This window comes from Triturus cristatus, chromosome 3_2, assembly GCF_964204655.1.
Source record: "Triturus cristatus chromosome 3_2, aTriCri1.1, whole genome shotgun sequence".
Lineage (NCBI taxonomy): Eukaryota > Metazoa > Chordata > Amphibia > Caudata > Salamandridae > Triturus > Triturus cristatus.
In genome coordinates, this window is record NC_140584.1 from 584,819,417 (window position 1) to 584,833,795 (window position 14,379).

Genomic DNA, 14,379 nt, shown 5'->3' on the forward strand with positions numbered 1-14,379 from the left:
GCGTCACAAATACAACGGAAGAGCCTTTGCCAAGACTTAATAGTATACATTTAATAAGCAGAGATTGATACAACAATGTGTGCTAAAAGAGGTTGAATGCAAGAGCTACCTAGGGAATACAGGATGGGTCGGACAGCTCACATTCTCAGGCTTAAAATGCTGGGGAACTGACTTTCTACTGTTAACGCAGCATTTCATGGTAGGATTCATTCATAAGACAGAAGACATGGAAATGCAAAAACAGTTGTGAAACACTGCAAGTCAAAGAAACACTGACAAATTAATCCATAAAACACAGGCAGGTTAAAAATTGCAAAACCTTTATAACAACTAACATTTTGGTATTAAAATTCAAATTTACAATATTAACAAACAAATCTTCAAAACACGAAATGAAAAGGTAGAACTCTGGTTAGTAGCTTTGTGTGATAGCATTTCGCGCACCATGAAAAGTCATGTTCCAAGAGATCCACACCTACCATACCATGTCAGTATTCCAGAGACTGTCTTCACATCAAGGGCATAGGGTGCCACAGGACCACAGGTCCAGCCTGCCACAGTACTCCAGGGTTGGGCCAAGCCACCAGAGGATGCCAGTTCTCTGCCTAACTTGCGTCTTCATGCCCCTGTACCAGTCCATTGCAAGACACCCTCAACTCTAGGGCACTATTCCAGTGTCTTGAACTTCTTGCCCTTTCCCCAAGACAGCAACTAACATGCTTGAGAACAATGTCTGCATATGCTTCCCTGATCTCAAGCTTGAAGTGTAAACTGCAGCACAGGGAGACTGCATATCTGTTACACAAAATTGTAATCATGACCATCTACAGGAGCTGAAATCTGGTCCTTTGCCCTCGTCGGATGAGTGTGCTCAGAAGTATTACTCAACCAAGACAAAAAATGGCTACATTTAAACAAAACAGAACAGCAGAGGGACTGGCGTCTGATGCATTTGTTTCTAGTGCTAATTCCATACTACTCAGTTCATATACGCAGTTAAACACTTCCCTGCATTATACAACTGCTTAGCTCAACAGAAGGATTCATCAACCAGGAAGAGATTAATCCTACCGAAATATAACATAGAAATAACCCCTGACATCAAGCTGAACCAGAATAGTCCTTGCTAAATTCAGATTGAGGAGTAGACGACTGGGCTTCGCTGGAAATGATCCGCCAAGTTCTGGAACCGACGGTAATATCCTCCATTCTGGCTCACCCACTGTTTGAGGCTGTACTTTTTAGGTAGCTTCTTTGCAAACCTGGGATAATTTCTTTAGAATAAAAGGAAGGAAAAACAAGAGCATATGAGAAAGGCAGTCAAAACATCAGGAAAGAAAAGAGTTAGGAATTCTGGAAAGGACTGCTGAGTGAAGACAAACCGTCACAGAGTTACGGAGAGAGCTTACAGATGTGTGGAAAAGTGCCCAGTGCCAGTTTATAAAATCCCTACCTTGTAGTGAGATCAGATGGATGCTGCCAATTCTGTTCTTGATTCTTGTACTCTGCACTGGCAACCTGATCCATTAACAGGAGCAGCTCATCATAGGCATCTAAAATTGATTAATACAGAGCTATTAGAGAACAGAAGAATTACGTTTACTTTAGGAAAATTTGGGTGCGTCACTTAAGGGCTGACACCATGAAATCAACTGGATTTAGACAGAATTTCTTTTACCATCCACTCTACAGCTTACCTTCTGGCTTGACAGGATGGGCGAATGGGAAGGTAATATTTTAAATCACTTCAACAAGGAAATACTCAGTTCCCGAACTGTTGAAAAGCTCTACACATTCATGGAATCCCCAAACACTTTAAGTCAAAAACAATTTAGCAAGATAACAAAGCTACGCTTTCTGGATTTATTTTAATTCAAAATCTCCCAAAAAGTCGGTCTGGTAGAAAATAGAGAAGCACGGTTTACAATACTGTGGCAGTTTGAGTGTTTAATAGAGTGTTGCAATCGTTCATAGGAGAAGACCTCTTTCAGGATGAGAAGTCTCACTCACCAGAGGATGACATGCTTCATCATTGGGTTCCCTCCTAACACCTTGCAGCTTTGGTGTGAGGAGGGCATCCAATGATGAAGCAAGTCATCCTCACACATTATATCACTCATGATCTGGTCAGTGACATAAATGACAACATCTAAAAAAAATTGATTTATTGCAACTATTGATGCACCAATTACTTAATGTTACATTAGCGACTTTGAGTCATGGTCTTACTCCTTTGTGTGGTTTAGCCACTGTGTATCCGGGGTACTCTACCCAAGGTTTGTTGCATGTGAACAGTGATAATTTATACTGTGGGGACTTCGCAGTTGCAGTCTCTTTCTACTGCTATGTAAATACCCTTGTCTTATTTGTGTATATCAGAGAGATACATTTGATTAGCCACAATTTGGAACATGTACAGCACGAGATTTACTTTGTTATGAATATTGTTGAGCACTTGCTGTCTGTATGTCACGGGATTATAGTATCTATCAACAGTCTTTCCTTTATGTTGTGCGTCGTGTGTGACGCGATCCGTATAAAAAAAAGTGTAAACTCGGAACAAAGGTCATGTGACCAAGAGCTGTTTAGCTCAAAACGTGTCGTTTGCCCGAAAATAAATATCTATTTTCTGAACTTCGATCGGAGTGGCTCGTGCTTACTGGAGTGTGTAAGCTTGGTGGTGTATTAAGAGCGGGACTCTGGACTGCCACTGCACTTTGTTTTGATTTTTCAAATCAACAAAAAACGCCTTCCGGCAGCGTATGTGACTCACCGTAACACTGGCTCTGTGGAGAGGGCTCCGTTGAAACCATTCCAGTTGTAATTTCACTGAGGTGTATTGGGGAAGCCGAGGACGGTGAGTCAGCAGCCAGGGTACGTCAGGACAGCTGCCCTCGAGACACGATCCAAGTGGAAATGATCGGACGATCTGAGTGCATTGTGGGCAATGGAGTACTTGAAAGGCCGGGAGGCCTCAGCAAATTTGATTTTCAAAAAAACTGGAACAGAGCAATCGAGATGGAACAGGCACTAACCAGCTACAACCAACATGGACTATAAAACAGACAGGGAATAATTTGGAGAAACTGCAGCGAAAAGAGTTAAGTAGGTGGTGGGAGGCGACATCGCTCCAAAATTACCTGGATGTCGACCGGATACCAAGAGGACTTAGAATATTTATTGTGCCTGCATTGAATAATCCAAAGCAGGAAGTGTTGAAAGCTTGGATGGATAACACCACAGCCTGCTCGAGAACAATGCTACAGATCCTTATTAAGAATGCATGGAACGAGCACAAAGACCTGCTTGAGCAGATACAGAATCTGCTTGATGACATGGCAAAAGATCCAGAACAAAGTGAGGTGAAAAAATTCCTGGCCACTATTAATGACAAAATTATTTTTGAAAAAGGAAATTGTAGAAAGAAAACAGAAAATTCCAGAGATAAGAGAAATTATAGATCTGGAAGAATTTTAACCTTTGCGAGGAAATTTGATAAATTTAGCGCTAATCTCAACAAAGATCGAGCATTGGGAGCAGAAGACAGAGGAAGATGGGAGTCCTAAGCCTAAGCTCCGACATTGGGTCAGTTGACAGCAGTAACTCCAACCCCTCTGAAATAGTTTATTTTTCTGAGGAACTGTGCCTCTTGCAAGAAATCAACGAATAGTCGACAGGAGGAAGAACAAGGGGCAGAGGGAAAATAAAAGCAAAAGACGACGAACCCGTCGTAGAAAAGAGTAACAACGCTGGTGTGGGAACAAGGAGCCGGAATCAGAAGAACAAATAATGGATGGACAAGAGCTCACGGTAATTAACTTATCCCAGAGAAATATTACAAAGACTGAGGAGGATGTGTTGAAATTAGGCTTAACTTTTTGTCCTGATACACCCCTAAATTATACACAAACTCATATTGACATTTATCTGTTTGTACGCAAGCTTAAACTGTTTAAAATACATAAAAGAAGAGAGGACAGAGCACCACACAGGAAAACAGACCCACTACATCCTTGTGTATTGAAGATATAAATATGTTAAGATCACTCCACGAGATAGAAGAGGAACCGGGGGTCCATGGCACACGAGCAGTGGATCTTTTTAATCCTGCTAACATTTCCACGATAGCGAATTTTGGCATTGATACTGCGATACCTAGTGTGACTTCGTTCAGGGCTAAATCCAAATATATGCCCCAGATCCCCAGAGATAACATTGAAATCTTTCATGAGGCGGTCAATCAAGATATCTTACAACTCCTGATAACAACAGTAACTAGATCTAATATAACCAGAACACAGAGGTAAGCTATATTGGCTTTACAGAATGATGATGGTATTGTCTGAGGGTTTTATGATGATAAAACCCTCAGACAAGGGTGGTAACATAGTCCTGTGGGACAAAGTTACATACAAGAGGCCATGAGAAAACTTAACAATACTACCTGCGATGTCAGAGTAGATAATTCTTACCTGGTCAAATTGCAGAATAGATTCACTGACTTACTAAAGGGGTGGTTTGACAACAATCTACTTAATTGGGATGAGCATCAATTGCTGAAAAATAGCACACCTACAGTGCCCACCTTTTATTTGCTCCCCAAGGTGCACAAAGGTCCACTTCATCCACCGGGTCGCCCAACAGTATCCTCTAAGAATAGCCTGTTTGAGAATGTTTTGATCTATGTTGATCTCTTTTTGGCAGGATATGTCAGGGACTTGACTTCGTATGTGCGAGATACGAAGGACTTCTTGCAGAAAATTGAGAATATACATTGGGGCAAAGATCATTGGTTGGTATGTGTAGACGTCGAAAGCCTCTACACCAACATTACACACAGAGATGGCCTCAAGGCATGTGAAAATTTTTTGAAAAACAAAAGTATTCATCTATTGGCTCACACACATTACCTCAAATGATAGAGATTTGTTTGATGGAAAATGTGTTCATGTTTAATGGTGTACTGTACAAGCAAATACAAGGGAATTCGATGGCTACCTGCATCGCCCCCAGCTATGCTAATCTTTTGGTGGGCTGGTGGGAGAAGCAGGTGCTCTGGAGTGAGTCATTTGAACATTGGACCAGCAGAGTCAATATCTGGTTAAGGTACAGAAATGATGTCTTTTCTGTGTGGGAGGGCAGGGAAGAAGAACTTCTACAGTTTGTCAGTAAATTTAATCAAAATACTGTTAATCTAAAATTCAACAGTCAACATACAGTGGATTTCCTTGATATTAGGCTTACTATCAAGGAAAATAAGTTGGTTACAGAAACAGCAGGGAATTCTATACTTCACTCAGATAGTAGCCATCCCCCTAATTTTAGGTGGCGCATCCCATTTAGTGAGTTATTGCGGGCAAAAAAACTGCAGCTCCGAGAGTAACTATCAAAATAACAAGAAAGAGATGATTAGTAGATTTCGGGCACAAGGGTATCCCCCAAAATAGGTGAGAAAAGAGCAGATTCTATTAAAAGAAGTGAAGCCCTTTACAAAGCTCCAAAAGCTAAAACAGACAGAGAAGGCATCCCCTATCAGTCTGATCGCGACCAACAACACTCAATCTGCCCAATTTAGCAAAATCATCAAGAAGCGATGGGATATCTTGACACAGGCTCACACCCTCGGGGATAGATTGGGCCAGCATCCATCGATAACTTACAGAAAAGGCCCTTCGATTAAAGATATGCTAGTCAGGAGCCACATGGAACATCGCAAGACTAACTGGTTAGAAAGAACTGGTGGATTCCACAAACGTGGAAAATGCAAGGCCTGTAGCAACAGTGAAAATATGAGGGAAATCAGACTGCAGAGAACCAACAGGCAGTGGATTATTAAGAACATAAGTTGTGGAACCGACTTTGTAATTTACGTGATCACTTGCGCTTGTGGCAAGTGGTACATTGGATCCACTACCTTACCTGTAAAGAAAAGAATTTTGGAGCATTGGCGAGCTATCATTAACAAAGATCTGAGTTATGGCACCGCTAGACATTTTAGCCAGGCACACAACAGTGATTGGACCAGTGCCAAATACTTCGCACTTGACACCATCCCCAAGAATCCGAGCGGGGGGAGGAGGGGGCAATGAATCCAATCCCAAGAGAGGTCAGAATCTAGGTTCATCCTACAAGCTGGAAGGGTCTTTCCGACCGGAATGAACAATGATGAAGAGATGTATGTTCATCTATAACTTGATAGTCTCCTTGATACCTTTCAAGAACTAGAGTTTCCAGTACAATATTGCAATTTTTAAATGCATGTAACATTTATGACACATCCCTTAAATTTTCCTTTTTGTATCCCTTCACTGTTGAGATTTGTGTGTACACTGTTTCTGATGGGCTTATAGGGTGGCAGAGTGCAACTAGGCAACAGTTAATTACCTATGCAAACTTTTTAGGAACCTGACCCTTAAAGTCTCAAATTTGGACTATGTGGTTGGTGGATGGTGCTTGATCTTATAGATTACGAGGAACATAGTATACACATCAATAATGTTGTTTGTTTCCTTCTTCTTTTGCCGATTTACTAAGTTTGACTTTGGGGTGCCGTCACTACGATTAATTAAGTAGAAGTTATGAGCACCAAGATCCAGATGTATTATTGTGACAACCGTTCTCTCCTTATTAGTTTCATCTGCGTACTTTACCCAACGGGACACCAGTGATTGGCTGTTACGAGCCCCCCACTAATGGATGTTTTCTGCCTAGTCTGACTGGGATCCTGTTAATCAGGACCCCAGTCACTGTGCTCTCTCCCTAAATTGGACTATGGTAAGTACTTTGGCACCTTCCTAATTGGCTACTGGTGTACCCTTCTAAGTCCCTAGTATATGGTACTAAGGTGGCATAGGTACACTAGTGGTCTCCCATGTGCTGCAGTATGTATTATGCCACTCATGAGAGACCACTCAAACTGTGACTAAAGGCCTGCCATTGCAGCCTGTGTGAGTTGGTGCTAGCACCACTCACAACAGATATAGGTTTCCTTATAACTGAGGTCATTGCACATAAACCCTATAAGTCACCCCTAAAGCATGCCTTTCAATCCTGAAGGCAGGGTGCTTGGTTAGAACTGTAAGAGTGCCCTGCATGAGCAGGACACTCCCTACAAACCCAGGAGTACATTTTCCAGGCTTTGTAAGTGCTATCAGCCATGTTATACATATAGTGGACATCAATTCAAGTACGAGATGTCTAACTATATATTGGCTGCATCGAAACCAGTCATGTTTGGTATCAAATATCCTGGAATTCTACCCCAACACGATTCCAGTGTTGGATGTAGGATCCCATGTACTGGGGGGCTCCCAGGGAGCCCCCCTATATTCCAAGTGCCAGCCTTTCAGGATCTAACAGCAAGCTAATGCTGCTGCCGACCACAGACACAATTCTGCCCTCCTGCTGCTGAGCCAGGCTCGAGCAAGGGAAGGTAGAACAATAGGTTTCCAGTCATAGGGAGGTGTGACCACCTCCCAGACAGGAGTTAGTGTATTGGGCTGGGGAGGGGGCGCTTACCAGCGTCACCAGACTGCATTGAAGGGCACATTTGGTGCTCTCCTTGCATACTCTATTTGAAACCAGTTCATGGAGCTTTTGGCTTCCGCTCTGGGGCAGAACTGGGCAAAGGACATGGGAGGATCATCCCTTCTGTCCAGACCCTTTTCTGGGAGTGAACCCTGAAGTGTCCCGACCCTTTCCTTTGGGTACTTAAGGGCTTACCTGTGGGTGGCCCTTCAGATTCGCCATGGGACAAGATTCAGATCCGAAACAACTTCTACTTCCACCGTCTGGGAACTTTGGACTTCGTTGGACTTCGCTTTGGGAACCGAGACTACATCTGGGAAGACTCCTGCTGCTCCTGGTCACGTCATCCTGCCAGTCTTCTGCGTCGTCTGTGCCTGTTCTTCATACAGGTTCTTCTCCAGTCCTGTGGAGATCAAACACACCCAAAGGAATCTCCCATGGAGTGAAGGAGTCACTCCCATGCATCTGCAGGCACCGCAACTAAGCTGACCGGTCGGCTGCTCCTGACATCCTCCGGACTTCGAAAGGCCCAGCAACAGAGGTGTTGGTTTCGCAACTCCATTGAGGCCTACACTGTCTTCCCATTGAGTTTGAGGCCAGTTTCCCTCGTTGGACCCGCTGGAACAGCACCCCCCGTGCACTATGTCAGCTTGTTGTTGCCATGGCTTGTTGACTCTTCTTCAGAGATCTTCGGGCTCCAAGAAACTCCAGCTTCCAGCCTCTCTTCCTGCCAAGATCTACGTCCCAACTGCATCCTCTGCACCCAAGGCCCTTCCTCTTTGGTGAGCTGCTTGAGCTCCTCTTACGACTCATGTGCCTTCGGCCTCTGGGTCCTCTTGAGCTTCTTCTTTGGCTCCAGTGGGCTCTCCTGATTGCTCAGGGCCTGCGCTGACTCAACTGCACTTGGTGAGTCCCTTGGACCTTGCTGGTCCCGATACTACATCTTCTTCATTTTCCACATCTACTGCTGCTGCCAAGGCTTGTTTGTGCTCTCGCCAGACACCGATCCCCTAGTTTTAGACTTCAGACTCTGGACAGCTCCTGGTCTTCCACAGCACCGCCTGGTCCTCACAGCTGCAGCAACAAGGTCACTGTCAACTCTTCTGCATCTTTCGTCATCGGTGGTCACTGGTCTTCCATGCCTCCTGGTCACTCCTGAGAGTCGTAGACTCTGTCCCCTCTGCTTGCAGGTATCCTCTTCAAGAATCCACCATTGGATTCCACCAGACTCACCTTCTTCGCCAATGGCATCTTCACTGAAGTCCCATATGGTAGTCTAGGGCGGTTTCCAACATCACTTCGCACCTATGACCCTGGCTTCACTGGTGTAGGTATCCTGGTTCGAGGGGTATCCACAGGTAGGGTGACTCTCCAATCTTCCATCTACCACGGGGTTTCTTTAGGGTCCACTGGGAAGGGTCCTTCAAAACTGTAACCGCAACATCCCCATTGACTTGCATTGAGTACGCAGCTGTGTTTCCACTTTACACATGGTCTCCCCTGGAGACCACCGTGTATTTGTGCAACTTATTTTTGATATATTGTGTTGATTTCTCTGGGTGGTAGATACTCCAGTATGTCAGTGAAAGTGTATAATAAATATAACTATTTTTCTAACTACACTATGTAGTTCTTTTTTGTTTTACCTACACTACATGATTAGTTCTGGTAAAACAAGCTGCTCAACACTCCTTCTGGACTATGCTTGAAGGCTGCTCTCCACAGCTACTACTTAAAAAGCTTTCTATGGTTGTCTAAGCCCACTAAAATCACCGTAAGGGTTGTCTGTATTGGTGAAGGTGCTTCACTTAAATAAGTGTGCACCATATGCTAAGCCAGCCTCCTATGGGGGCTATCAAGATGACCTGAGCACAGCCCTGTCCTTTCTCAGAACACAAAAAAGCAGTGGCGGAAATTGGTAAAGAAGACCAGAGTCCCATAGAAGGCGAACACATATTCCACAGAGCCATGAGGGAAAACTCAGTAGCGGAAAAAGCCTATCATTGGGCGTTAACAATTTCAAGAAATATACAAAAGGCATGCCCCACTGGATGAATAAGCCTTTAATTATTTCTGGGAAAAACGTCATTTGAGTCACAGGGTGGTGGCTGCTGAGCTAGTTCGTAGAGTTATTTAGGGACCCTACCAGAAATAGTTCAAAGTTGCAGCCAGTACCACAGTTTCAAAGCCTACTGGGGCAGCGCACGTTCAATCACTCTGCCCGGCTTATTGAAGTACCACATGGCAGTTGTGTTATCTGTTAGAACATGCATGGGGCATCCCTTTACTCAAGCACAGGGTAGAGGCATTTGTGAAATTGAAGAGGTAGTCCATGTGATGATTTTAAGAATATATTTATTGTGAAGTATAGGATACAAAGACCCCATCCACAGATGGAGCACCAAAGCAAGCAACTGCTCTCAACCAAGTCTTTCGTTCTCCTGTACCTCAAGCTTGGTTGCAACATGACGCCATCACTCCTAGGTTACAGAACCAGCTGCACAGGTGGTTCTGTAACCTAGGATACCACACCATCCTTCACCACTGTGAGCTCTTGACTGGTACGGAGAACTGCTTGGCATCTTTGACCCACCCAAGAAGGTCCTGCGTTGTGTCCATGTAACACCTTGGTTTCTAAGGCCCACTAAAGGCTCCACTGAATGTCTCAAATGTAATGCGTGGGTGTAAAAGCTTAGAACAGCAATGTGTCCAGAACTGCCCTTATACAGGGAATCCTCGGCACTGGCTGGGGGAAGAATTTTAGCTTTTTGATAAAGGACAAGTTACTGACCTGTAATCCTAGTTCTCTTACAGGGGTATTCTCACCAAAGTCATAAGCACTGAATAGTCCCGCCCATGTGCGCAGACCCTGGAGCACACAATATATATATCAACTTTGCGAAAAGGCGCTTGGTTAATACCGCCGCATCTCCAAAGCAAAGGGCGCGTTGTCTCGTCAGACCAACCCAGCAAGGTCCGTAAAGAATTGCCAATATTCCTTAATAAGGAGTGACGACGCCATGTCTTGTGCTGCAAAATAGATTTATTTGTCAGCTGCTGGACGCGTTTCGCCTGACCTGCAGGCTTGCTCACCAACATTTTAAATATAGTTCTTCGCCATTTTAAATGTGCCAAAACTTAAACAGAGGTCACATGGTGAACTACATACACAGTGTGCTGGAAAAAAGACTCGTAGTTTTTTGCCTACAATCGTTATAGATTCACATTCCTTTTCTGCAACCGTGATATTTCCAAAATATTTCAAAAATATATATCAGTCAATTATGTAAGTACATATTAGATAAATTTGATCTCATAATTAATCGTTAAATAGAATGTTAAATACATATTATATGCAAAACCAAGCCTGTTTATCTCTGTACATCATGTTCTAACCATTCTAGCCCCAGTGGGCAACAAACGATAGAATTGTCGTCAATCATGATATCCTACGTCGACCCAAAAATATCAACTTACATTATATGGCTAGTGCCTATAAATCAACACTTGGTAAGTGCAATTATGATACATCATATTCCGACTGATAAACATATTATTTACATGTTATGTTGCAGCTGGTAAAGCCCAAGTGGGCAATAATTGATACAATTATCTAAAGTCTCTTTGTGACTCTAGTGGTATGCGACTCCCTCATAACAACTACTAAAATTAAATGTGCCTAATGTGAAAATGGTCAAAAACGGTAAAGGGAGTAGCTTGTTCTTCATGATTCTTTTATATTTACAAATTTGTATACAGATCTTCTTCTACATTTAAACCTGCAGGAATTTTGCAGTTTAATTTTATTATATACTTCGATTCCAATCTCCTCAACTGCTTCTCACGGTTTCCCCCTCTCTCATTTGGTCTCACTGCATCTATTACATAATAGGATAAACCCGTTATGTTTTTCTGGTGATGTCGTTCAAAGTGGCGTGCCACTGGGTACGTTTTGTCTCCATTTTTAATTGCTCTTAAGTGTTGCAACACTCTTGTGGACTGGTAAGATCGTGCTGCCTACGTACCTCAGGCCACAAGGACACTGTAGCACGTAGACAGCATGGTCTGTCTTGCAAGTACACTGACCTCTGATTTTAAATTCCTTACTCGCTAGACTCGATGTGTATTTTTTTTTAAGGTTATTAGTTCCATGGATGCACGCTTTGCATTTCATGCATTTAATGAAACCTTTTTTGTTCAACCACATCTTAGATGATTTTTTAGGCACCTTTTTCAGTACATTGCTGACCATCATTTCTTTAAAGCTTCTCGCTTTTCTGAATGTTAGTTGGGGCCTTTTTTGCACAATTTTACCCAGCACCGGATCGTTTTTGATCAGGTGCCAGTGTTTGGATAGGATGTTCCTCACATGTGCATGTTGTGTGTTTAACGTGGTTATCATCCTGCATACATTCACATTTGAAGTTTCTTTTTTCTATTTTGTGTTGCTCATCTTAAATAAAATGTCTTCTCTTGTTCTTTTCTTAGCTTTAAAAATGGCTGAGTCTATACACTGATCTGGGTACCCTCTCGCCTGAAAACGTGTGTGTAAAGTTTTTAACCATCTCACAGTTATTTTTATTGCTGCAATTACGAATTGTTCGAAGGCTTTCCCCATACGGAATACTGTTAATTAAATTCCGAGGATGAAAGCTGTTGGCATGTAGCAATGTGTTGCCTGATGTGGGTTTGCGATACAACACTGTTTCTAATTTGCCCATGTCAATATAGATGGTTAAATCTAAAAAATTGACTGTGGTGTCGCTAATTGCACTAGTAAATTTTAGATTCAGGTCATTATTTTGCAAGTGTGTAATGAAGTCAATTAAAGAATTCTTGGAGCCTTTCCACACGATGAACAGATCATCGATGAATCTGCTCCAATGCATCACATTGTTTTGCCAAATTTCTGGGTACAATTTTTGGACCACCTGCTCCTCCCACCAGCCCATATGCAGATTCGCAAAGCTGGGGGCGAAGCAGGTGCCCATCGCCGTGCCACATATCTGATGGTATAGCTCTCCATTGAAAAGAAAGTAATTATTTTTTAGACAAAAGGCTGTCATTTGAATTAGCATCTGGGTGTGTGCCCAGAATTTTACTGGTCGATTGCCCAAAAAATGTTTAACTGCATTTAAGCCATCTTCATGGTGAATGCTGGTATATAGACATGTTACATCTATGGTTACCAATAAAAAAATCACTTTCCCATGGCATGTCATATACTCGCTTTAGGAAATCCGACCACAATCCTCTGCTGATGACGTCAGATATTACATCACTGATGTGTCTTTATGAAAAATAAATATTTGTAATATATGTATAGCTAAAGATTAATGGAAGAAGACATGGGTAAATAAGTGTCTAAATACAGTGATGTAATATCTGACGTCATCAGCAGAGGATTGCGGTCGTGTGAGTTATAGTTGCCTGCACCAACTATAACGGGGGAATTTCATTGGTTTTTTACGAGTGAAATGTCCAGCTAACTAGAACATGTGTAAAACCTATGGTTTTTTAACCCCTTCAGTGCCCGCCCCTTTCCCCGCCCTGTGCCGGCCGTTGCATTAGCGGGCGGGGTTTATGACGAGCTGGTCTCGTCATGGGCACAGCGCAACCGCGGCCCATGACGAGACCAGCTCGTCATGGGCATTGAAGAGGTTAAGTGAATTTGCAAGGTTTTTTAAATGCTAATTCTTAACTATAACGTGTGTGAAACCTATGGTTTTTTCAGTGAATATTATATATATATATATATATATATATATATATATATATATAGGTGTATATATACATATATACATTATACATACATATATACACACACACATACATGTTTAGGGATTAAACAAAACAAAGTACCCTCAAAAACACAAATATATATGAATATACACATATAAATGTGTAGCCTAGAACATCAATGCATTAAATGCCAAAATTGCATTGAATTTCTCATTTAAAATAAATATATATCTAATAGCATTTCTGTAACATAGAACATGCACGCTTTCACTGTTTAAACATAGCCTTTACTTTGAAAGAAAAAGGCAAAATAATAGAAGGTATGTTAGCCCAAAGACTGCATAGACAACCACAACAGAATAAAACTGGCCCGTGCCTTCAAGACCTCCAAGCTCTAATCATGCCTCACAGGTCACAGCTAGGCCAGGTCATTTTCATGGCATATTACAATGTGCAGTGATAGTAAGGAATAAGATAGCTACTGGAAATAATAATCATCTGGGGAGGCGGGAGGGTTGCTTGTGACTTTGATGAGTAAACCTGCGGTAGAGCACTAGTATTACAGGCAAGTAACTTATCCTTCTCTTTCAGGGGATACTTATTAGTCATAAGCACTGAATAGAATAGCAAGCCCATCCGTAGAATCTGGAGGATGAACACCAGAACAGTTAACTCATTCCAAGTGTAATTTAGCCAAACAGATTCCTTAAGGAGGCTTGTCCAAACAGGGTATCCGCCTGAGTTGTGGAAATGTGCCTTTTCAGGGGCACACCGGTGCAGGGTTCACCCTTAAGTTTGTCCACGGGTCCTTAGACTAACAAAGAAGAGATTGGCACTGAAGATGGAATCCAAAATAACAAGTTTATTAATCACTCATGAGTGGGACTACATCAATACAACACCCTCAGGCGCTGTAGGCGGTAGTACATGTAATACAGAAACCATGGGCCTTTTATACACAGTTTGTTGCAGAGTAAGCATGTAATTATAAATAGAAGGTACAGGCCTACACAGGAATAGATACTGACAAACATGGGCAGATGAATATCACTTAGTCAGCAAAGTGGGAGGGGAAACAGAACTGCTTACATCAGTAGGATATGATAGACC

At 42.5% G+C, this 14,379-nt stretch overlaps 1 protein-coding gene and 1 long non-coding RNA gene across 4 annotated transcripts in view; one reads left to right on the plus strand and one right to left on the minus strand.

Annotated features, from left to right (window-relative positions):
- Positions 1-303: 303 nt before the first annotated feature.
- Positions 304-14,379, minus strand: part of S100PBP (S100P binding protein) — a 572,513-nt gene continuing 558,437 nt past the window's right edge. For both annotated transcript variants that reach the window (XM_085648377.1, XM_085648378.1), the window contains 2 exons: positions 1,454-1,553; positions 304-1,274 (listed from right to left, as the gene is read on the minus strand). In XM_085648377.1, the coding sequence (XP_085504503.1) occupies positions 1,133-1,274; positions 1,454-1,553 (242 nt within the window). In that variant the 3' untranslated portion in view covers positions 304-1,132. The remainder of the gene's footprint in view (positions 1,275-1,453; positions 1,554-14,379) is intronic.
- The window catches only part of LOC146857759 (uncharacterized), a 74,373-nt gene continuing 62,544 nt past the window's right edge, over positions 2,551-14,379 (plus strand). Inside the window, exon 1 of one of the 2 annotated variants that reach the window (XR_014979948.1) lies at positions 2,551-3,810. This is a non-coding gene — a long non-coding RNA (uncharacterized LOC146857759). Of the gene's footprint in view, positions 4,304-14,379 lie in introns of both variants that reach the window. The other variant, XR_014979949.1, reaches the window with a different exon arrangement.